This window comes from Gymnoscopelus microlampas, assembly GCF_963454915.1.
Source record: "Gymnoscopelus microlampas genome assembly, chromosome: 3".
Classification (NCBI taxonomy): Eukaryota; Metazoa; Chordata; class Actinopteri; order Myctophiformes; family Myctophidae; genus Gymnoscopelus; species Gymnoscopelus microlampas.
In genome coordinates this window covers 34,088,093-34,113,061 of record NC_139940.1, presented here as the reverse complement: position 1 = coordinate 34,113,061, position 24,969 = coordinate 34,088,093, and the positions used below count along the sequence as shown (strand labels likewise).

Below are 24,969 nucleotides of genomic sequence, written 5' to 3'. Positions count from 1 at the left end.
CCTAGTCCCTCCTCCTCCTCATTCCCACACCTGTTGTGTTATGATAATGAGGGGGAGGGTATGTTTTTAATATGTCACTAAAGCACTGTTTTATTGGCACATTTGACCCTCAAGGTTTCAGCCTCCAGGTAGAAACTCAAAATAGTCAGAGAAGACATAAAACACCATAAAAACATCACCAGGGGGCTTAATGAAGTTCTATCAACCTCATAGACCAGTGATATTCAACTGGTGATTCGGCCCGTGGGGAGTTTTCTTGTGGCTCTGGAACACATTCCATATTCCCCAAAAATGATAATTATCTTGGATGGTTGGTTGTACAGGATCACCATTTTGAAACATGTTCATAACTGTTAACCAAAACTCGTTGATGGTTAATAATAAAGGGGCCATTGTGTGCTAGTAGGCTACTATGGTGTCCATTGTTATAGGTCTTATAGGACGATAATGGACATATTATGTCCATTTTGGTGACATACTGCTTCATACTACATTTACGCATTTTGATGTTTGAGAGGATAATATCTGTGCCAGACCCTTTATGGTGCACAGGCTTTGATTTTGGATTTGAAAATGTAGGAAGTAGGCATTTCAATGTGTCATGTGCACCGGACCCCCCAAGGGTCTTTGTGAGAAGGGTAATGGAGCCAAGCTGGCATGATGAAAGGGTTTCCGTGTTTGAATGGAAAGTTTTTTATATATTTTTTTATATTTGAGTACATGGCTGATAAGGGCACTGCTCTTAAGATGTGTTTCCTCAGCTCTTGAGTCATGTGTAAAAGCTAATGGATGTACATGGAGAATTATTTCTTTGAGATCCTTTATGTAGTTTTGTCCAGCTTCCATCTTCTCCATCTTCATCCACTTCAAACACACCATGAGAGCTTGTGCTCTTATCACCTGGGTGCTCAAAACAAATGGAAAAAACTTTCATTAATACAAGACGCTTCTATACCAGGGACCCGTGCACAGAACACACTGAAATATCTACTTCCTATTTTCTTAACACATTCCATGCCAGTGTTTAATCTCATAATGTACTCACTAGGGGTGTGCCGATATATCGTCCCGCGATATATCGAGATACGTTTTCGTGACGATATGTATCGTTTTGGGAAAAAAAATATCGTTTTGAAAAAAACAAAAAACAACATGTGACAACATGTTTTGTTTTTTTCGGGTCAGGTGTCACACTATTGCCCTATTTGGATTCAAAACAGCTCTTGTAGCTGAAAAGCTACAAGTTTGCATGTCTGAATAATGCAAAAACAGAATTATTTGTTTGCATTTGCTTTTTTTCTCCCCCATATATTTTCATAATAAAAAAGTGCGTATCGTATCGAAATTGTATCGAAGTTGTGAGCCAAATATCGTATCGTATCGTTTGGTGAAATTAGTGTATCGGCACACCCCTAGTACTCACCAGTGCCAGCGTTTTATTGTTGTTTTTTTGTTTTTTTCATGTCGCCACAGACCTCGCTAAATTCGTTAAAAGTGCGCGTTCATTTGGTTCTAAACACACAAGGGATCTGTGTGAGACGAGCAGTGAAGACCGCTTCGCTTTGCGATCCGCCATCTTGAAGCTACAGTGATGAACGCTAAACAGTGATCAGCGAGGAGAAAAACAACAACCGAGATAATCGACTTTTAGGTTTCGTCCTAGACAGGAAACGGATACGATCGGAAAAAAAACGGAACCCGGATAATTAATAATAATTTCCGGTGGTGCTACCGGAAACGGAAGTGTATCTTCAAGTCATTTTACAATTGTGACCCCCTGCCTAATCTAGTTGAATATCCCTGTCATACACACATGAAAAACAGAAAAAGTGCAAAACCATGGCACCACCTCTTTAACCACTTAAATCCCAGCATCCCTATTCTGGGTGGAACATTCACCAACAATAGCCGATTTAGCTGTGACGCGTTGTGAGCTTGTTGATCTGCTATTTTCGGTGAAGAGAATTGGTGTAATGTAGGCTGAAAAAGATCGCACCAAGTACAGTGCAACTCAGGTCCGTTTCACAAAGTTTAGAAGGTCTAAGTGGTTAAACTGAAGTGATATTGATACATTCCAAATATTATTTAAGTATTCTGAGGCACCCCTGGACTTGTGTCATGGCACGGCACCCACTTTGAGAAACCCTGAGCTAGAGCACTCTATTGGAGAGGGATGTTATAGTAGCATTACAGTGCATAAACTCCTTATTACAAATGATGAATGCACATTTTAGAGTCCTTTGGTGCAAATAAACAAAAAAAATCTAGGCATTTGGTCTACAGGAAAAATGTGGAAAAAAGTGATATGGTCAGATGTGTCATCCATAACATATTCTCGACCAGTAGGTGAGTGCATGTGTGCCGTACACCAAGAGAAGTGGACGCTTAACCTCTTCAGCAAAGGGGTGCTGCGGCTTTGTTATTCTGTGATGGCCATTTTCCTGTTGGTTTTCATTATTTGGGTCCACTTGCCCCCTTAGAGCAGGGGTCGGCAAGTAAGTTTGGCCTCCAGCCCATTTATTTTCTAAACCATTGGATGGTGTGCCAGAACATAATCAATGGTTAAGAACTGGAACTTGCAACAGATTGCCTTATAAATCGACTGCATTTATATAGCACTTTGTTCTAGTGTTTTCAGCCCCTCAAATGTTCTGTACAGGATATCCCATTCACACACGCCGCAATGTTGGCACATAGTTGCGTGTTATATGTGGTACACATTTACACGACTGCAGTGGTGTAAAGTAGCTAAGTACATTTTCTCAAGTACTGTACTAAAGTACAATTTTTAGGTATTTTGACTTCAGTGGAGTACTGTATTTCCAATTTTCAATACTTATACTTTTACTCCACTACATCTCTGAGGAAAATATTGTACTTTTACTCCACTACAATTATTTGCACTAGAGTATTTCTACATTGCAGTATTGATACTTTTACTTAAGTAAAAACACCACTGCATGACTGCAGAGGCTACCATGCAAGGCACCAACCTGCTTACCGGGAGCAGTTATTGTTCAGTGTCTCAAGGACATCTTTCTTCTCCCAGACACCCACTGTACCTCCTGAGCCACTGCCGGCCAGTACTATAGCATTCCTCTCTATGTCATTTTCTACGGACTGTTCTTTGCTGACCATGTTCTGCGTGACATTCTCAGTCACATGAGGAAGAGATGCTCTCTTGTTTTTCCTTACATAAGACACAGGGGGAAAGGGAAAGGGACTGGGAGAATGGATAAAAATAACTCAAGATATAAAAGAGGACAGGGGCAGGCCCGTTAATGGCCCATTTGAGTTATGAAATGTTGTAAACAGGCTGGGTTTTATTTCCCCTTTCCATATCCCAAAAGTATAATAAGATTCTTCGGGTGGGGGCAGATTCTCTATTTGGACATTATAGCCTATATATGTGGGACTGTCTGTCCAAAACTTTACATGATTTACAAAATACTTTGCCAGACCAGATACCATTGCTGGTTCCGGCCCGCATGCCACCCGTTGCCTGCTACTGCCTTAGGGTAACTGCAATAATTATTGTGTTTTTATAATTAAAAACACAATGTAGGAAACAAAAAAACAACAAGAACAGGTACAAATATTTACTTGTGACCCATGAAAATGGGTCCGCGACCCACAAATGGGTCTCGACCCAGTGTTTGGGAACCACTGTGTTAGACAGTGCTCTCCACCATCATCGTCAAAACACCAAATTAAGTAATGTGTTTTTAAGAATGGTGTTCCATCCCTTCAGTAGAGTTCCTGCAGACTTGTACAGGCTCATGGTGCCCCATCACCGATCGGCATACAGAGATACTTGATTATTGTTATGGTTATTTTTTCCTTTAATTTGTCACCAGGCCATATACTATATGTATGTTTTGTGCTATCCATACTGGTAGAAGTGTGTTTCCAGATTAGGATTAATATTCAGTCTATAGGGTCTGAACAATTTCACAACTAAATTCATAGGCTTCTGTTTGTGTGTGATATTAAGTTTCATTCATCTACGTTTTATTGTTAGAAAAATTAACAGATGGCATGACTTTTCTGTAGTATATACTAAATGCAGGAATGTTTCACTGCATGTTCTGCAAGAGGCTAGCTGTCTATGAAAGTGTGTGTCTGTGTGTGCATGCGTGCGTGCGTGCGTGCGTGCGTGCGTGCGTGCGTGCGTGCGTGCGTGCGTGTACGTGCGCGCGCATGTGATCATGCTGAAACTTTGCTCAAATTCGGAGTCATATGTATATTAGTCATAAACAACTGACGTCACCGGCTGGTACGTCACATGAAGTTCGATATCCATATTGGAACGTGATTAGCTAGAACATGATTTCCTAGTTTTTCTGCCCGAGATTAGTTGAAATCATGTTTTTTGTGTGGAAACTATTTTTGCATTCAGGCATCCTTGTTGCTCCCCTCTCATCCCAGCTAGGTTCTGTCTATGCCTGCATGGAAAACTCTGACTTCAAATCCCCACTGGTGAACTTTGATGTTAGTATTCAGCTGTGGAATGAGGCATCAACATGATAGAACTCTGCTGCATAACTTAACCGTCTTAGACAGGCATGCATGATTGATGAATCCATTTTTCTCTTTTGCGCTGTATAGTAGGAATACCACACACACACACACACACACACACACACACACACACACACACACACACACCCCTACGGAAAACAAAAAAGTATGCATGCCTATACATTGGATCAATGTCAATAATTCCTCTAGCTGAAATGTGTTTTTTGTTAGTGATACATTGCAAGGAGGGCTTATTTATTTTGGGATGTCTACATTTGTCAGATTACTGCAGACATCCACTCAGTATGGAATTCATCATTTGCCAATTCTTTGCTCATCTCTCTCTCTCTTTGTCTCTTTCTTTGTGTGTAGTCCCATGTGGTGGGGTTCTGACAGCGCGTAAGGGGACCATCCTCTCTCCTGGATACCCTGACCCGTACGCCAACTATCTGAACTGTGCCTGGAAGATCTCTGTTCCTGAGGGAGCTGGCATACAAGTGAGAGGCCTGTAATGTTTGATGTGTTTAAAGGGGTTCTGTGGTGGATGTGTGTATAATCATGATCTTTGTGTAATTATGTAATATGGTAGCCATTTTGTTCCACTCAAAAGTAATAAGTTGGTTTTATTGTTTTACACAGTGTTCTTTTGGGACTATCTCTCTCCATCTTCATTTGTACATCTTAAGTGTCTTTTGTTTTACAGATTCAAGTTGTGACCTTTGCCACCGAGCATAACTGGGATTCATTGGATTTTTTCGATGGCATTGATGGCAATGCTCCCAGACTTGGCAGCTACTCAGGTAAAACTGACGCAACTGATTTTTTTTTGTCAGCTCCCGTCTGAATTTCAATCAAACGTCACCGGGCCCCAGGCTCCACAAGACGGGAGCAGTGATGGATGTGGTGGCATTTAGCATACCCTTTCACAATGCTTTTTATGAAACCTAGGAAGCTTTTAGTGAAAGGAAGGGAAATACTCCAGTTATTGTACATTATTTGGTAGGAGGTCTTCACTTTCCACCCTTATGTCAGAGTAGACATTTGTAAGCCTTATACATTATACTGAAGATATCTTACCATTTCTGTGAGATATGGGTGTTAAAGATACACCTTTATCCCCAATTGATTGCTGAATGAAGTGAGTTTCAGAAACGTCAGGGATTGTTATGCCAGGGATTTCCAGTATGCATTTAATACTGGAACAAGCAAGCATGGGCTTTATGCAAGCAAGCATGGCCTTTATACATAACTGCTTTATTGAGAGCATAATGCTGATGTGATAATTTAACTAACTGTATAATGAGTGAATAAATGAATGAATAATGACAAAGTAAAATAATAAAAGGGAAACAAAAACTTTGATACAATAAAGGTTGCGACTTCTATACAGCAGTGCAACACCCGTGGAAAGCAAAGCACATGTGGAAAGCCTGCTGCAAAATAACACTAGCAATCTTTGTAATCTTAATAAATACGCATAAAGAAACTGCTTCACAAAAACAATGTTAGTGTAACTAAGGGATTCGCTGAGAAATATATATTTTATGTACAGAAATTAACAACTAAACGGAAAAAAAACACGTTGCGCATTTCCTTGTTTTAATGTGGTGCAGGGATAAGATGATAGACAGGGAGAACATATTGTGTCTGCTGTGTAGATCCTTTTGATGTTGGGGTTTCTGGTCCTTATGTTGGAACTAATACTGTAGGTTTGCTCTTGGAGGCATGGACAGTTTGTATCAGTAGAATCAAAGCATGAAGTTCTGGACATGCTCATCTCTACTGGACCACTGTGGATGACTTGGTTACCTTAAGGGCGACTTCACCCATTTTCAACCTATCTTCATATAATTGGTCCTCACTAATGCTCATGATAAATTGGTACATTTTTTCTACTCTGCCTGTGTCGCATAGGAGGGCTGTGGACACTTTCGCATTTTTTATTGAGATTTTTAATTAACGCGAGAACAATGGCTTCCATTATAGCATGCTAACTTTCCAGGAGTAGAAAGCCTGCCGTTTAGCTTGGATTCCCCATCGATGATGTCACTGGTAGGCGGATTTCTGAACTGTCCACAGCCCTCCTCTGAGACAATTACATGAAAATAGGTTGAAAATGGCTGAAGTCGTCCTTTAAGAGTAGATGTGAGGTCTTCCGCACATGTCTGTAGCCTGAAGAAAGAAGCCTAATTTTTCATCACAGCAATGAAGCTGGAGTCTTGTTTTGACAGGCCGCAGATGTCCGAGTATAGGCAATAGAACGTAGAGGCTTCCCTCTGCTCAGTTGGGAATCAGATATCCAGTTCAACATCACGGCAGTGGGTCAGGAGGTAGAGCTATATCATTTAAATGCTGACTATTTACCTTTTACAAGTTGTTGAAAAGACTGCTGAGATTAGAGATTTGCTCCATTGAAAATTGAAGGGTCAAGACATGTCTGTCCTGCTATGTCCAGAACAAAGAGATGTTTTTAATGATTGCGTTAAGGAGTGGCTATTTATTCATGAAAATATGCGTATGCTAAATATTACACCAGGAGATAAGTGATGAATGTACAGTTATTAGTTGCAAGAGTTGGCCCCTACTGTGGTAAAGCTCATCATTAGACAGATTATACATCAAAGATTCTAATCTTTGATGTATATGTATGCGCGTAGTTTGAAGCATACAAGTTGGAATACGTTTCATGCTGTATCAAACATGAAATAAACTGATTGATCAGAATGTTGTAGCTAGAATGATACACTTGAATATATTGTACAGACTTCAAGAACGCATACAAGAAAGTATTTTTTTAATAGCCTACATTCTTTGAACAAAGGAGACTCAGATACATAGATTTCCTCTTACTTTTTTACTGGTAAATCCAGAACTAACATTTTTATTGCTGGCGAGCACATTACTACTGTAGGTGTTCTGGTAGTGTCGTGGTTTTCTTGTTTCCTGACTCAGAATTAATCAATTAAACCCTATATACTTTCTTGACTGCCCCCCCCCCCTCCCCAGGGCTATAGTTGGTCCCTTCCTTCTTTCCCTGTACACCAAATCTTTTCATCGAAAATTGCCGATCTACAAGTTCACATGCCCAGAATGGGGACACTAGGGTTCATGTGGTGAAGCTATAGAGATGCGTATGGAGAGACGTTTCAGTCGGCCACCTACGTGGCTAGAGTTGTCTCTCTTGCACAGACTCAACATCTTTTGCACATATACTTGTGTCGCAGGGCTGACCATCATCGTCAGCCCTGCAGGCAAAGTATGCCCATACTTCACTGTGTGCACCTGTTCGGTGCATGACAATATGCTGCATGCGCTTCAGTTGTCAACCTAGAAGTTTTCTCTGTAGCCATTAGCCCAGCTGGCTCAGCATTGCATGCATAATTGTAGCTTAATATCGCCAACTTGACATTGGGTAGGCAGATTACTAGGCATACAAGTTAACTTAATATACATTGTGCAATGCATTTGGGACAAGAAATGAAAATGTGGAAAGATCCTATAAAGAAATCCTTTAACGGTTATAGGTTATAGTATAGCCGGCCCCTTGTAAATACTCCGTTGTAGGTCGGTGTCGCGCATCAAAAATTGCTGATCTACATACTCACAATGCCTCGCATCTGTGACAGGTTGTGAGCTTTTACATCAGCTGCTTTCGGCACACGACGGAGCATAAATTAGCGATTATTCACAGTACCGAAAAAGTACTGATGCTTCAGTACATTGTGCAAGACTATTGTGTACAGTATATGTACAAGTAAGACGCGCGAACGCTGGAAGCGAACGCAGCTCGAAAATATATGACTGTGTGTGTGTGTGTTTTGACTGTAGCTGCACTCTGGCGCACTCTGGCGGCTGCACACAGGCAGTGCACGCACACACACAGAGACACACACACACAACCCGAGCAGGATTTCATAGTTAGCTCACTTGGGCGGAGGCGCGGCGTTGCGCGGCTTTGCCTTTGCCGCGCCTCCTTCCGCGTTCGCAATAAGTACAATATTTTCTTTTCTTTCTTTTTTTACGGAAAAGCAGACATTTGGTGGCAGTGCATGCATGGGTCTAGGTCACGGGTGTCAAAAGCAGCCCACGGGCCAGATGGTCCAATCCGGCCCGCAGGAGAATTTTTAGAAGAAAAGAAAAAAATCCACATCCATTTATTCTGTATATGTATAGTATGACAGCTGTCTTCATGCCACTCTATCTCTACTGCTGCTGTAGTCTTCTGCACCAGCAGTTTGTGTGTATGTACTTAAGAAAACAATAGATGGTGATTGACGGTAGTTAAATACTCTGCTGTGTGCAACTGTAACCCCCATTCCGTCCAAATATCCCAGAGCGACCCAGTTAATTTCCCCTCTTTACAGTCAGTACATGTCGCTCTCAGGGATACTTACAACATGGACGGGTACAGGACAAATATCACAATTGATACATTTGTTTCAGAATCGTCAAATTTTCCTTCACCAAGTGAGCAACCTAAAAGGCTGTTTTTCCAAATAATGTGACTACTTCAAATCCATTGTTGTCACTCATGTCTAAAGGGTTAGGTGTGTGTGTGTGTGTGTGTGTGTGTGTGTGTGTGTGTGTGTGTGTGTGTGTGTGTGTGTGTGTGTGTGTGTGTGTGTGTGTGTGTGTGTGTGTGTGTGTGTGTGAGAGTGAGAGAGAACTCTTTGTTATAGCAAAGACTGAGGCATACTTTTGGGGGGAAAAACATGCATGCACAACTGGTCTGACCCGCATTAAGTTGCATTTTAACCAGTCCGCCCTGTGACCTGAAGAGTTTGACACCCCTGGTTTAGGTGCTAGTACCAGAACTCTGACTGTATGTGTCTCCTTGCATTAAACACGTGTTTTGACATTTCTAACCAGTATACAATAGTAAGAATGCATGATACAGTACATGATGAAACAAGACCATATTTTGATATGGCGTCCTATCCTATGCTGGTCCCATGTTGCTCTATAGATTTATTTACATTGCAGTACAAGCGCCCAAGCCCTCAGCAATCTCTTTTAATACGTGTGTAGTATATGGGCAAAGGCCACTCATCTACATAAGGACCTGAAGTGAGCGTGAAAGCCAATTTGCAACAGAAGCACTTTGGGACCATAGCCTTGTTTTTGCATATGCAATATATCATGTTTATCTTTCCTACTGTAAACCCATCAACCTTGCTTATAACCCTCACATATCCTTATGTAAGGCCTTCTTATGAATGTAGAAAATAAAAGTAGGGAGTTGAAAAGATTGGTGAAACTGAACATTATTATTTTGCTTTATACTGTCATTGCTCAATATTCCAACAAGACTTGTGGTGCAAACACATAGTATTTTTCTTCTTAAGGAGGTCCTAACTAAGTGAAATGACCCGGAAGTATCTACTGTAAGTGGCAGCCATGCTAAGAGCTGGTCGAATTCTAAGGAAAGGTGCTTCATTGCTTCCTTTGAGTTTGAGTTTATTTAGGATCCCTATAGCTGTTACACATTGCAACAGCTATTCTTCCTGGGGTCCTAGAGTTTTCTCCTTTAGCCCATTCAATCCGGGAACTCCTCTGTCATTTTAGATTTCTTTCTTTGGCTTTTCAAAAGTAGCAGATATACAAGCTCATAGATTGTAGATCTGCTATTTTTGACACAAATGTCGTAATTTTTCTGAAAAACTATTGTTGCTATATCAGTGGTGCTCAAACTTTTTCTTGTGAAGGACCTCCAAAATGATATGTTTTTGGCCACCGATTCCCATCACAATATGTTGTTCCAGGCCCCCCCCCGCCCCCCCCAGAAGATCTTTTTTTGTAAAGATTTACTTATTGACAGTGTACAAAGTACATCCATCCATTTTCCATTTTATACAACAAAGCAAGATAGTCAAAAAAGTCAAAGAAAAAGACAATAGAAAAAAACAACCCTCCCCTCCAAGCCCTCCCCCCAACCCAGAATGGCACAATAAACAGCATTGACTACAACAACCGTAACAGCAACTTATTATAACCTCAACCAAGAGGAGTTATTGAAGGCAGAATATCGAGAAAATGTAATTTATATATTTTGGGTCTTCTCCTTACATTGTACAGGATCTGCAGAAGAAAAGATTTGAGTCAAATATTTTGTTAAAAAATTATTGTATTCAAAGATTTGCACAAATGTTCAAGATTTTTCAAAAATAGCAGAACTGAGCTTGCAAAGACATCTGTGTCATGCAACACATAGATGCGTTCCCGGATTGAATGGGTTTGTTATAGGGTAATCTCTCAAGAACAGATTCTGCACTGCGTTGGAATCTGTCCTGAAGGTTCGTCAGAACGTGTACACACTGTGTGGGAGTGGGCGTGCCTTCAGATCAGGAAGCAGGCCGCGCTTTACCCAATCAAATGTGGTGGGCGGGATTCACGTGTCCGTCGATCTTCCCTACTGGAAACTAACCAAAACTAATTTAACAATAGCATCCGCGGAGCAGACAAAACCACGGAAAGATATTCACATTTGAACTTACTCTTTCATCATAGAAACAAGTGGGCTTATAACCAAAACGATCCATGTTCTCTGGGAGAAGTGGTGTTAGTGTTCCGTGTAGAAATATTGTTAGTGGGAATGAAAACGTAGTCGCACCACCCGGAAGTGGAGCGGTGAAGGCAGACTTAAACCCCGGTTTCCTTGCGCACATGTGCTGCGTCGGCATTGTCCCAGAGTATAACTGAGGAGGAACGAACAGCAGAGGTCGCTGTTTTTCCTTTTCAGTTGTCTCTGGGCTCCGAGATTGGTTATAGGGTGATTCCCTGAGGATGTTCCCTGAGTTATGTCTTGATTGTACTGTATGCATAAGTTTGTTAATCAAACTGCCTATCATTCTGGCATTAGACTGTTTTGCAAGAAAAGGAGAGGAGGCTCATGTTCTGGATAAGAAGTATAATATTCTGCTGTCCGGCAGAAACCAGCTAACTCCAAAATGTTGATTTTTCAAAGCGCTTTTTAATACTTTTCATTGGTTCAATATTTTTTTGAATCAACACACAGACGTAAAGGGTGTTCAATAGCACTGATTTATGGAAAAAAAAGCAAAAGCGGGAAAATGGAGTTAGCTGGTTTCTGCCGGATAGCAACGATATGTAGCAGAGCAGTAGGTGTATTGCATTTCTCAAATATTGATATATTATATCAAACTATGCGTGTAACTAATGAAGAATAAATCTCAGGATTCACATCAATAGGAAATAATAACCTCATGCTCATTTTTCACGGCATGGCACAGTAGTCTAGTCATTTAAAAGAGCTTGTCTGCCTGTCTGTGTCTAGAGCTAATCTCGCAAACTGCTGTACCATCACATTTCTTGTGCTTACTGCAAATAGGCAGTTTTTCCCCCCCACACATATGTTGTACACTTTTTGAATTATTTAACTTCACTTTTGTAATAGCAGTCAATGTGAGCACATTGACTGCTTCATTATAAAAGGCAAACACCATGTTATGCATCCATCATCTTTTATTAGATGACCAGCACCTCTGGGTGTCTACATGCATATTATTCTCTTTCGATCCCTGGAAGGAATTACATTTTGGGCCCTATTTTAGTCCAGAGATCCTAAACCCACTATTTAGGGCTTTAGCATGGCGCAAGGGGCGTTCCTGTGCAAAAGTTGCTATTTTGGGACACCAGCCTTATCCGCAAAACACCTGTACTACCCGTTACATAATAGGTGTGGTTTGGGCGTTAGAATAATAAAACCAAACACCTTGCCAGATGCCATTGCCTTTAAGAGAAGACAGGTCTGCTTATTATAAGCCACGTTGGGCTTGTTTTTCTGTAAAGTTGCTTGCAAATAATAGTTGTAGTAGTTGCGAGTTGCGGTTGTGAGCTTGTAGATCGGCTATTTTCAAATAACCGACATATATAAATATATGCACATTGTTTAATAGCCAACATAAAGGTTTGAAGTGCTCATGTGGCCTATAGTCACTTCTTTTGGGCTTGTTTTCATAGACCTGGTTGCTTATTCCTCTCGCAAAATCTGGCAACACTGCTCATGTTCCGACATGAACTCTGCTACCGCACTGAGGCGCCGTAATATTGGAAACCATACACCCAAAGTTTGCTTCATAGGCTCAAGCCTTTGATTGCCTTAATAAAACCATATTTGATAGACATACGTATCACCTACATGTTACTGATTTGAGAGCATTTTATATTATTGTAATCAGTTTATCATTTCCTACGTAATTGATGAATAAAACTGAAGTGTGCAATTTGGAGAGCATTGCATTGTGCGCTGCACAAATTGTCTTCTTTGAATAGACTATCATCTTATATAAACACAATTGACACAAGGAATTGACACACTCACTTCTGCTGATTATAGGACAATTAGAATCACAGAGATGCGTTGAGAATTAGGAGAGAGGGAGTCTTTAGATTCCGCTATGCGCTTTACCAAACGTGTGTCGGCAAAATAGCAATTTTGGGGATAATGCAACAACACGCCCACGGGCACACCTCCAGGCGCAAATAACGGAGTCGGCATAATAATAATGAATAGCAGTAGTTCACAGGTAGCGGGGTGCGGGTAAAGCAGTGGCAAGATTAGAGCCCTTTGCCTATTTGCAAAAGCCGATAGGCCTATATTGTGTCAAAGTGTAAAATTAGGCCTAATGGTAGTGCTGCTAGAGGAAAATCAGTATAGGGGTGCACAGCACATTTCATATCCAGCCAGTAGTCATTGACATTTGTTTGCCTGTAAAGTGTCGTACGGAAGGATAAACAGATTGAACAACATACTGTAGCCATCCTTGGAGCCCAACTGCCTGTAGTCTAGCCAAAGGTCTCGGAGTGATGAAAGCACACTTATCTTGCCACATGGTACCGGATTAGAAACTGGTCTGCAATTAATTTTATATTCCATATCCCAGTTTAAGAACCACATGTACAGTAGAATTCACTTTTCTAATAGTAGGTGAAGTCTCTAATGGTGGCTATGTTATTTTGGAATGAAACTAGTTATCCCTGTACTGGTTTGACTGTGTAGCTCTCTCACAGGGCTGCACTATGGTATGAAAAGGCTTGAAATGGTTGGCAATCAATTTTATCCTCGGGGAAACTTTGACTATATTTAACAGTCTGCATGCAAAATATGTCAAGGTGTATAGGGCTGCAATACAATACATTACCTAGACCTTAATGCTTGAAGACAAATGGCATATTCTTAACTGTGAATGTCCCCGGAGTAGAATAAGAATTTTAATTCTGTGGTGCATGCTCTTACTTGTGGGTTCTTTCCCTCCAATGAATGGTGAGACAGAACCCAAAGAAGACAATGATCTGTAGAGATTCTGAACTTCTGTGACTGAGGTCATTCAAGATTTTAGTTTAGAGATCTGAAGTTTATGCCAATAACGTCTGGGACATGAGAGCTGTCCAAAAGTGCTTCCAGCACTGCAGATGCTATTCAGATGTGCTTATCAGTGTACCCATAATCACAGTGAAGAATGTCCTCAAGATAATCATGATGTCGATCAGTTTTTACAAACATGGCTTCTGTAAAATTGGCTTATACAATAGTGAATATGTGTGGACTGCCAGCAAGACTATACGATTTCTTCAAAGAAGGATAGTTAAAGGAGTCATATTTTATAATATTTGATGATGATGATGATGATAATAATACATCAGACTTACATACTGTAGTGCTTTTCTTGATACTCAGACCCTTCACTTTTTCCAAAACATGTCCAAATGGAAGATGGGCATACACTTGTTCTTTGAGTGTAGCAAGTGTGTGGTGTGTGGGCTGCAGTTTAGCTACACAGTGGCTAAAAATGTACTACACTTGACTTCATCTTTTCGAAGGCCATGTAAAGATCTATTTGCTTCCTGACGCCCTGGAACAGCACATTTGCCATGGAAATGCTCCTTATTTCTGTCATAAAATCTATTAACAACAAGTATTAACAGAGCTGGATGTGATGTGTAGGTGCATCTGTCCAAGGGATGAGATTGCAACAGTAGGTATAGGAGATGATTCGTTAGATGAGTTAGACGATGGACAAACTAAAGCGTTTCGTCAAATTGCTTCATTTCTACAGAAATTATAGCAAAACGAGGCAGTTTCAAGGTTTCATATTTCCCCATCTCTTAGATAAACTGCTAATGTGCTTACTTATCAAGGAAGGGAAAATACTTTTTTTTACAATAATGGCTCCCATGGAATAAATGAAAGCAACTAGCCAACAAAATGCTACAGTGGAGCTATAACTACAAATACGTGGTGTAGCATAAATATTTTATAAAGTGTATAAACATAATTTACATCTCAGTAATTGTATGCAGTTCCATTAATAGGAGGGTTTTGGATACATGCCTGCCCAGCATTTCAAACAACCTGGTATAGAATCCAAGGTTATTTCCTACTGCCTGTATTACTGTGGAAGTAACTTGGCTCACTCTGGTAAAGCTGTAATCTGGAACTTATTCTAATTAACTGTGTAACTTTTTTTTATGTAAACATTTCAGCCCTCATTTCCCTCTATCAGCCGCTATATTATTGTGCTGGTCTGTTTCCCTGCAGAAAGTCATGCCGCTCTGGCTGTATTTTGGTTTTGTTCCAGTGTACAGTACACTACAGTATTGATGTTCATCAGGGCACCGGGACGCCTGCCTGTCTGTTGGGGGTGTAACAACCAGTGGTGTAAAGTAACTAAGTACATTTACTCAAGTACTGTACTTAAGTACTTTTTTTAGGTATTTTTACTTTACTGGAGTATTTCACATTTCAGTACTTTTACTTCTCCACCACATATATCGATGCCAGGGTTAATGTGGTTAAGTTATCTAATCCCAGGTATAGGACATACAGTAAAACATATGGATTGCAGCTTTAAAAGACAAAAGGAGAATAGAACAAAGGGTCTCTGCTGTACGCAATGTCATATTTGTGTGCTATATGTCTGAATGCAGTACGACATTCTGTTGTTTTCAGGTACAACTATCCCCCAGCTGCTGAACAGCACCTCCAACAACCTGTACCTGACGTTCCAGTCCGACATCAGTGTGTCAGCGACCGGCTTCCACCTGGAGTACACAGGTATGAGAGAAAGAGCCTGACTCTTGTGTGAGTGTGTGTGTGAGGGGGGGGGGGGGACTTTGCACTGTGCAAAGTATGGGAGGTGAAAGAGATCTTGTCTAGCTGGCACGAGCTGAGGGAGAGAGAGAGAGATAGAGAGTGAGAGTGAGTGCGGTGAGTAAATGTCTGTCAGCCTCTCTGCATGCCTGTCTGTATGTCACCTAACCTCTATTCATTCCTAATTTGATGCCTTCATTGCTGCATTCAGCACATCTCCGCCTAGCTGCCTGTCTCAGAGTGCTGGCCTCTCTATGATGAACCTCCTACTGTTCACAACTGCTTCTTGCAGCACTCTTCCCGCTTCTCTAGATACTGGTTTCCCAGGCCTCGTCCTGGTCTCCAGTCTCCTCTCAGTCGTCTTTTGTCTCTCATATTCCCTAAGTGACCAAACTCCCACCTCCCCTCTGGATTTTTATATATCCCTTGTTCAAGCAGAACGAATTATCTCTAGGCTATTCTGCTATATACACTTGTCTGTCAGTGTTCCTCCCTCTCCCTGGGATGAACCGCACCTCACGGATGTCTCTCCCTTTATGTGAGTTTGACAGTGGCCCGCTCTCCTACACCCTACAGCTACTTTAACGTCTCACTCACGCTACAAGAAATAATATTATTGGCTGTGGGCGGCTTTGTCATTCGTTTTCCATGGAGCGCTGCAGCAAGGATGGCGGAGAAAGCGCCGCCACAGGGAGTGGAGATAAGTTTGCCTTGTGTTTGACAATTGCCTTGTACGTGGATAAAATTCGTGGCCACTATAGTGCGAGTGCCGCTGCAGTGGAACAGTCTGTCAATAATAATAGCTCTGCTACCACAAGCAGGTGTGGGATTACTTAACCCATTAAGACAGGGAACGCATCTGTGTCATTTTAGATTTGAGCTATAACGATTATTTCATACTTTGGCTATTCAAAAATAGCAAATCTACAAGCTCATAGCGCGGCACAGAGTGCCGTGCTATGAGCTTGTAGATTGGCTATTTTTTTTTAAACTTAAACATTTGTGCAAATCTTTGAATATATACATTTTTAAAGGTAACATTTGTAACTCAAATATTTGCTAGTGGGGGTCCCTGGAACAAAATATTTGACAAAATATGTATTCAAAGATACTAATTTTCACGATTTTTCCCAGATCTACAAGCTCATCGCGCGGCACTTCGATGAGCTTGTATATCTTCTATTTTTGAATAGCCAAAGAAATAAAAAAATGACAGATGCGTTCCCGGTCTTAAGGGGTTAACCTGCATGACCAAGCAAAGAGTGGCCCTTTTTCAGTTAGATCAATTCTGGCTTAAATGAATGATCAATGGTGCAGATAAAATGAGTAGTGATTCAGCAAGTCAATCTCTGTCGCCTCTGTGGCTGTGACCCCCCCCCCCCCCCCCCCCATTACTGAAAATTACTACGTTGTGTGTCACAATCAGCTCACCCTGAGCCCCCTCCCCCTCGGCCTGGAACTGCTCCAATGGTCTTGTCCCTCTCAATAGGCTCGTCTCCCTCTGAAAACTGACCCCTACTACTGAGAGTGTCTTCACAGACTTGTCTCACAGTAGGAGTGTTACTCACAGTCTGCGTCACACAGTTGGCCATTGATATCTATCGACTTCCCCTGCTACTGCCTGTAAAGCAGGTTCAAATCACCTGTCTTTTCTGCTCATGAGCACACACAAACGTTTGTGTATGTGGGATCAAGTGATATATCAAAGCTCCTCCCTACAATCTGTTATTGTGTCGTATTTTGGGGAGCAACTACATCAGCTCTCAGTATTGTTGTCAGTACCCTTGCCTGGAGGATTATTATGTACAACTGGTTCGAAATGCTGACTGCCTTCGAATGACCTAACGTCTGCAGAAGGGACAGTATTCTCTCTCCAGTCCAGCTATCCAGTGATTTCTTTAGTACTGTATAGGCGTAGGTCAGGGATGCCTTCATGATCGAAACCTGTGTTCGCTCTCACAGCCCAAATTTACCGTCTGGGAGCTCCCGGTGTCTGGCAGTGACTGGCCATGGTGGTCTTCTCACTCTTCCTTGGGAGCCCCCCATACAGATGCTTGTTAGTAACGTACTTGTCTTGGTTTATGTTCAGTAGCGTGTGTAACATTCTGGTATAGCACACATCCAGGGTCCAGTATTCACAGCCATTCACACTGGCCGTGCCATTCAGAGCGCTCCATTCAAGCGCTTTCTCCACTTAGAGGTGTTGATCTCTTGACTTAACATATGAGCCCAGGTATTGGAAGTCATTGACTTCTTTCAGCGCAGTGCCTCACGTTATCATTAGAGGTGGATGATCCGGGAGGATGTTATAGGTGATAATGACCTCTGTTTTCTTGGCATTTAGCCCAAGACCAACCTTGGCCCACTTTGTCTACACTCATGGTCAAGAGCTCCTTTGCCTTTCATCATCATGCTTCTGTGTATCGAGTCAAATTAATTATAGAAATCGACACAGCACCCCTGTAAAGTTGTTGGTCTTCACCTTCTTTATGATCCTTCATAGGGCCAAGATCTGGGCTAGGGTGTTTCTCCCTCAAGTGGGGGGTTGATGGCACTCTGTATCCTGTACGGTATCATGTGGTACATCTACAGCAATGATTCATGTCATACTAATGCCATGGTAATTCTGGTTTTGCGAACACATTCCAGATTTTGACACTGGGATGATGTTAGAGAGAGACCACGTTTTCATTCTTAAAAACCTCTGGGGTAATGCTGTCTGGCCCACTTTTTCAATGCTTCAGAGTGGATTTCACTCTGGCGAAATTGAATGTGAAGGGACCATCATCGATATTGAGATTTGTAAGGACTGGCGGTATTTCTTCCTCAGCTCACACTGTGTCTTGGGGATTGCGCCAGTGAGTGAACCAGCTGCAGGACGTCACTCTGTCTCCCAGTATGACCTCTCTCACTTTAAGTTGAGGATTGATTTTAAAGTTTTTACACCGTGGCTCTGTGTGTACTCTGTCTGAGTGTATCTGTGTTTGCCCTGGGCTAATCTCGCAAGCTGCCTGACCAATCGGCACCCAATTTCTTGTTTCACGCTGCCAGTCGGTGAAGGAAGTACCTCCATGCATTTTTATGGTGTGGATCTTCAGGAGGCTAGCTGTCTATATGACAGCCCTGTATGTATGTCTATCTGTGTTTGTGTATCTCCCCCCCACTACCAGTAGGCCAACTTAGTACTTCCATACATCTTTGTATTCACACGAACATTTTCTGAATGGCCTGGCAAGAGAGTATGTTTTACCCCCTGTCCGTCCGTCCGTCCGTCCGTCCGTGTGTCCGTCCGTCATTCTGTCATTTTGTGTACAGCTAATCTCTGGCACCGTTGGCTTGACCGCAGCGAAACTGTGCACACACACTCCCTGGATGCCAGAGCAGAACCTCTGCCCCATATTTTTCAAATGGGCCTTTTATAGCGCCACCAGGAGGCCGCTTTTTGCAAAACACATTTTTTGACAGGACTCCTACAGATTTTATCCAAACATCACGCAAATCAGTACACAGTATCTCTATAGTCATGTGATCAACACGGATCTGTCCAATTTCCCATACTAGAGGTCCGGCCCATTTTGGGGTACCAAAATGGTGGGATAAAAATTTCCAAAAGTATTTTTTTTTTTTGAGTGGTGCCAACCACTCTTATATCTGACTTTGTCCGTGTGTCCGTCCGTATGTATGTATGTATGTCCAATAAACAAACATTGATGACAACATCAATACGGGGCTCATCAAAGGCACCACTCTCTTCACACAGGGTGTGATTTTTTTTTGTGGGGGTCCGCGGACCCCCTGGGAGTGTTGGGACCCCCGTGGATCATGGCGGACCCCTTCGGCTGTTTTTTTTTTCATGAAGGTGGTTGCTTGTTTCTGGCGCAAATGTGGCAACAGTGATATTTTCGTGTGTTTTGTGCTTGTGTTGTTTTGGCAACGTGGCAACGCAGATGGCTGACATCACTGACGAATCCTTGGTATCTTTACTTCCGGGTTGCATATTGATGACATCACTGTCGAGTCGTTGGTATCATGATCCTAGGCTATTGTCTAGCAGCTGCGCAGCAACACAACGCGCTGTTGTTGTTTTCCACGCTCGCGCTAATGAAACACTAAACGGAGAAGCGTGTGATTGTGAGGTTGAGCATGAATGTATTAGCATTGTTGTGACCTGAATTGAGCGTGGAAGCAGAAGACAGGGTGCAGTGAAGGGGAGGTGAAGGAGGCGCTTCTGTTGTTGTTCTTCTGGCGATGCAGAGTTTCAATGGCGGCCGCTTTGTGTTGTTTCGGCTAAACCCGTCGGCGTTCGGTGTCGGTGGTGCGCACGGTAAACGGTGCGAAACTGTTTCCCCTTCCGTTGGGGTCGTAATGTGGTGAGTAGAATTAATTATGTTGCGAGGTGGACAATATGTAGTAAGCAATGATAGGTGGCCACCGCCACCCGTAAATTCACCGCGCACGCCGTGGCTACTGTGGTGGCGAGATGTGGTGTGTCGGTGTTGTGTTTACTCGACAACAGAGCTGTGGGTATGGCGTCAGTGGCGGGGCGGAAGTCAATCCTCGATTATGTAAGTAGATATCATCCTGATTGGCTAAGGTTGGCTTCCAAAGTTTGCAGGATTGCTCCGTTTTCAACAAAATGCCTCAAATCATGAACGCAGCTTGCGATTTCCGTGAGATTTCACACGTACATTCCTACTAGGCCGAGGAAGAAAGGCCACTTTAACATTTTCAAATCAGCCTCATGGTGGTGCTATAAAAGGCCGATTTGTGTTTTTAACTATAACTGCACCGATCTGCGTGCAACTTTGCACGCACACTCCCTAGAGGCCAAGGAAAAACAACTGCCCTGCATTTTTCACATTTGCCTTTCATAGCGCCACCAGGAGGCCGACTTCTGTAAAACACATTTTTTGATATTAAGCCTTCAGAATGTATCCAAATTTCACGCAAATCGGTACACATGATCTCTATAGTCGTGTGATCAAGATGGATCTGTTGAATTTTTCATATTTCATCCTGATTGGCTAACATTGACATCTAAAGTTTGCAGGAGTGGCTCGTTTTGAACAAAATGCCACAAATCATGAATGCAGCGTCCGATTGTGTTGACACTTTGCACGCACATTCGCACTACGTTGAAGAAGAAATGCCACCCTTTTAACATTGCCCTATTAGAGCGCCACCAGGAGGCCGATTTTGCAACACTATTCTTTTTTATTACTCCTACAAATTCAAACATCATGCAAAATTGGTACACATTGTCTCTATAGTCATGTGATCAAGATGGTTCCATCCGATTTTTCATATTCCATCCTGATTGGCGAATTCCGAACATTGCTGCCCCACAATAACCTACCTGACCTGGCGGAGACCTGTGCTCCGAGGAGCACTTTTTCTAGTTGAACTGTCATTTTATCATGGAATTGAATAGGCTCGGATCGGGCTGAAACCATGCCCAAATTTGTGGATGACTGACATCATCAGTATGACGTCATTGATAATTATTTGTAATTATGGCGTGATAGTTCTTCCTACAACACAATGTCTTGCTACAGTACAAATTGAATCATACTGTTAAAAGCGCAGGGAAAAAATGAAATGTTTGGCAAGACTGACATCATCAATATGATGTCAGAGATTCCATATGGCAGCTGCTGCCTGCCGTTATTGGACCCTGTCTTGTATTCACATGTTTTAAATACATTTTATGGAATTCAATAAGATTTGGATCATGCTCAAACCTTGGCCAGATTTGGAGTCGTACATCGATTGATGAATTGAATTCATAGGACCACAATGGGAACAAGTCCCCAGGACTTTTTTTGTGTTATCCTTTTAGCTTTAATGTCTTACTGTTCCACGTACTGTTTACATTTCTGACTAATAAAGTATTCAATCAATCAATCAATCAATACATCGTAAACGACTGATGTCACAGACTCGCCACATGAAGTCTGAGATCCACATGGGAGCCACGGCTTCTATTACACCCTATCTTGATTTGATTCACCCTCATATTTGATATTGTTGTAAAGCACTTTTTGAAAAGCACTTATAAATAATGTTATTATTATAAGCGCAAGTCAGTTGCTGTAATTGACTGCCCCTTCCCAATATGCTAGACTTTTTGGTTTTGCGTGTGTGATTGACATGCCTTCATTTTCAAAGATTTTATGATGGAAAATCAAATTAGGTACTGTAATTCCTTTGAGTGCCTCATTGCCTCATACTCGCTTGGACAATCACATACTGTAGATGCCAGGTTGTTAAGAGCCTAGTTTAAATGCACCAAATGGCCTATTGAATGAGACTGCATTGCTTCAGGGAACATTTTTTGCTGGTGTCACAGCCTGCTGACTCAGCTAAAGCTCTTTGTTTCTTGGGCCACATGATTCCTCCAGTTTATTTCATTTTATTTATCTATCTATCTGTCTATCTATTTATCTGTCTATCTGTCTATCTGTCTATCTATCTATCTAGATTATGGTTTGAAAAAAATACTGCAACAAACTTAGTATGATACTTACTGTTTAAATTGAGTTAAATAGAAATTCTCCAACAAGTCATAAGGATTTTGTTGAAACGACTCCACTGTCTGTCCTACCCATTGATTTGTCTCAGGTGACTGCACCGAGTCTGATTCTGACTCTGTTCTGCTCTCAAACTTTCAATTGAGGTTGTTAATATCGCCAAAGCCCTCTATTTCCTTTACCCCTTCAGCTTTATTTTATATACAACATCCCACTACTCAACTATCTTACAACCACTCAGCTATTTTTACGGCATGGCACTATAGGAAGCAGAGCCGCCTACAAATTAGTCTGTCTGTCTGGGGTCTAATAATCTCGCAAACCACTGGACCGATCATCGCCAAAGTCCATGTGCTTCCAGTAGGCCAAAGAAACACTTCCATGTATTTATTTCACATATCAGAATCAGTTTTAGAGTCTTGTTTTATTTGTCACATCACAGGTTTAAAGGTGTAAAGAAGTGGGTGTTTTGTTTCCATATTCCATGAGAAGAGAGAGGACAGAGGACAGAGGTAGAGTGAGAGCAAAGGGAAAGAGATAGAAAACAGGTTGAATAGAGCAAATACAAATATATTGCATACATAATATGCAGATAGCTTATGTGAAAGCAGGTATATGCATTATAGAACATTAGCATCATATGCAGGTGTGTATAATACTTTATGTATTTTGTAAACATTTAACTTTAATTTGATAATGGAAGTCAATGGCGGTCGGATCGGGCTGACGCCTTGCCCAAATTTGGAGTCATACATTGACCACATGAAGTCCAAGATTCTGAATGTCACCGGTTAGCCTCCCTGCGGCCCACCAATGTCAACGTGTTCGAAGTGTCCCTGAGCAAGACACTTAAATCATCATGACCGTCTGAGCAGCCATCAGCTGGGTGGAGCTGAAACTGTAGTTCGCCCGTGGCATTGATAACGGTCTATCCCTTCCCTCCCCTACACCAAATCTCTTCGCCGAAAACAGCAGATCTACAAGCTCATGCGAGACATTACGAGCTTTACGATTTTTGGTGAATGTTAGCCTGTATTGTCGTCAAATATTTACCTATGATATGCCCAGAATAGGGATGCTGGGTGCATGTGGTTAATACGGCACGTGGTGGCCAGTAAGGGGTTAAGTGTCTTGCTCAGGGACACTTTAACACATAGACTGGGCGAAACTGGGTTTCCCAGACGGCCGCTGTACCCACTCAGCTACATCCGCCATTGTGCAACCATCCTCCCATGTATTGTATTTCTACCTGCTCTCTTTGCCGGTCTCTCTGAGCAGCCGATTCTTTATGTGTTGTTGTGTGTGTGTGTGTGTGTGTGTGTGTGTGTGTGTGCGTGCGTGTGCTCTCGCATGTGTGCGAGAGAGCGAAAGATAGAATAGAGTGTGCATGCATTTTTATGTGTCCACCTTCTCAGCATTTTCCTCAGCATGGTTATAAATACATGGTGTATGATTCGAGAATACTTCCTGAGTCTGCTCACTAATTATATGTACTGCTGTAGCTGAGGCACATGGAAATGTCTTTGTGTATTTACAGATGTACCAATCATATGGCACAGAAGCCTGTTGGTTTTTTTTTTTCTCTCTCGCTCTCAATTTCATAGAACAAAGTAGTCATAAGATATTTAATTGATGCATTGCCTATTTTCTGCACCTTCTGGCAGAAGAAAAGAGTACAAAATTAGAATGCACCAAACAGTGGTTTTCAGTGAGTTTAATGTGGGACACCATTGATGACCCAGACTGAATTGTAATGAGGACTTTTATCTGTCACTCTCCCATGCATACAAAATTCTTGCAAGTGAAACTTTTTTACATCACAACAGCGGCAGCTCCAAAACTGAACAATAATGTATTCGTCTTTCTCAACTCCTAGATATTGGAGTGGCCTTACGACTGATTTATACTCTGTTGTGCGCCGTTGTTGCGTGTAACAAAACACAAATCAAGCCTTACGGTGTAACCATTACTGCCTTAAGATGTTAAAATACATTCTGCAATCATTTTTGTTCCAACAGAGCTAAGGGCCTCTGTCAAGTAATACGTAAGGGATTGCTTTGTAATTTCACAGTGATTGCTTCAAATCATGATCTAAAGGATTTTGCGATCACAACCACCACTGGAATAGCCTAGTAACTTGTCCTAGTTTCCCAGTGTTGTGATACGAACAGGAAGCCCCCCCAACTCAATTATTACGCAATTACAAGCACATTAAAATGAAGTAGTGTGTAATTACATGTTAAAATATGTGGCCTCAATTTAATTATCCTCTTTTCTCTATAGGAACAGGGTAATTAAATGTAAACACCTTTTGAATGCCAATGTAAAATTCAATCCTGTTGAGTATGACTTATAAACCGTGAGTTACTGTTCTATATATCAGCGGTTATTGTTCTGTACTGTGGCCATTCTGTGCAGAAGAATGATTGCTGTCTACACTTGTGTGTTGTGACTCTGCCCTAAGCAATAGGTTTGGATTCGTGCCCGGAGCCTCTGCCCCCCAGTAACGGGCAGAAAGTGGGTGACCGCTACACCGTGGGCGACATGGTGTCCTTCGTCTGTGACCAGGGCTTCTCATTGCAGGTAAGGAAAGAGTACAGTGTTGAGGCATAAGATCTGGCCCTGCCATGGTAAAAAGGTAATTGAATCATATCTCCTTTTGCCTGGAGTGACAGCGTGAAGGGAATACCCCAAAGGATGAGCTAGTCAGTGTAAGAATAGAATATGATTTGTATGTTACTGCAAATGTGCGTGCGTGCATGCGTGTGTGTGTGTGTGTGTGCGTATGTACTGTGTGAGAGAGAGAGA

The 24,969-nt window shown here is 41.9% G+C and overlaps 1 protein-coding gene across 1 annotated transcript in view; it reads left to right on the top strand.

Annotated features, from left to right (window-relative positions):
- LOC311039730 (CUB and sushi domain-containing protein 3-like) overlaps positions 1–24,969 on the top strand; it is a gene marked incomplete at its 5' end in the record, with an annotated part of 373,258 nt that overhangs the window by 219,745 nt on the left and 128,544 nt on the right. The window contains 4 exons of the mRNA XM_084049684.1: positions 4,894–5,018; positions 5,225–5,321; positions 15,491–15,595; positions 24,626–24,744. Of these exons, the coding sequence (XP_083905810.1) occupies positions 4,894–5,018; positions 5,225–5,321; positions 15,491–15,595; positions 24,626–24,744 (446 nt within the window). The remainder of the gene's footprint in view (positions 1–4,893; positions 5,019–5,224; positions 5,322–15,490; positions 15,596–24,625; positions 24,745–24,969) is intronic.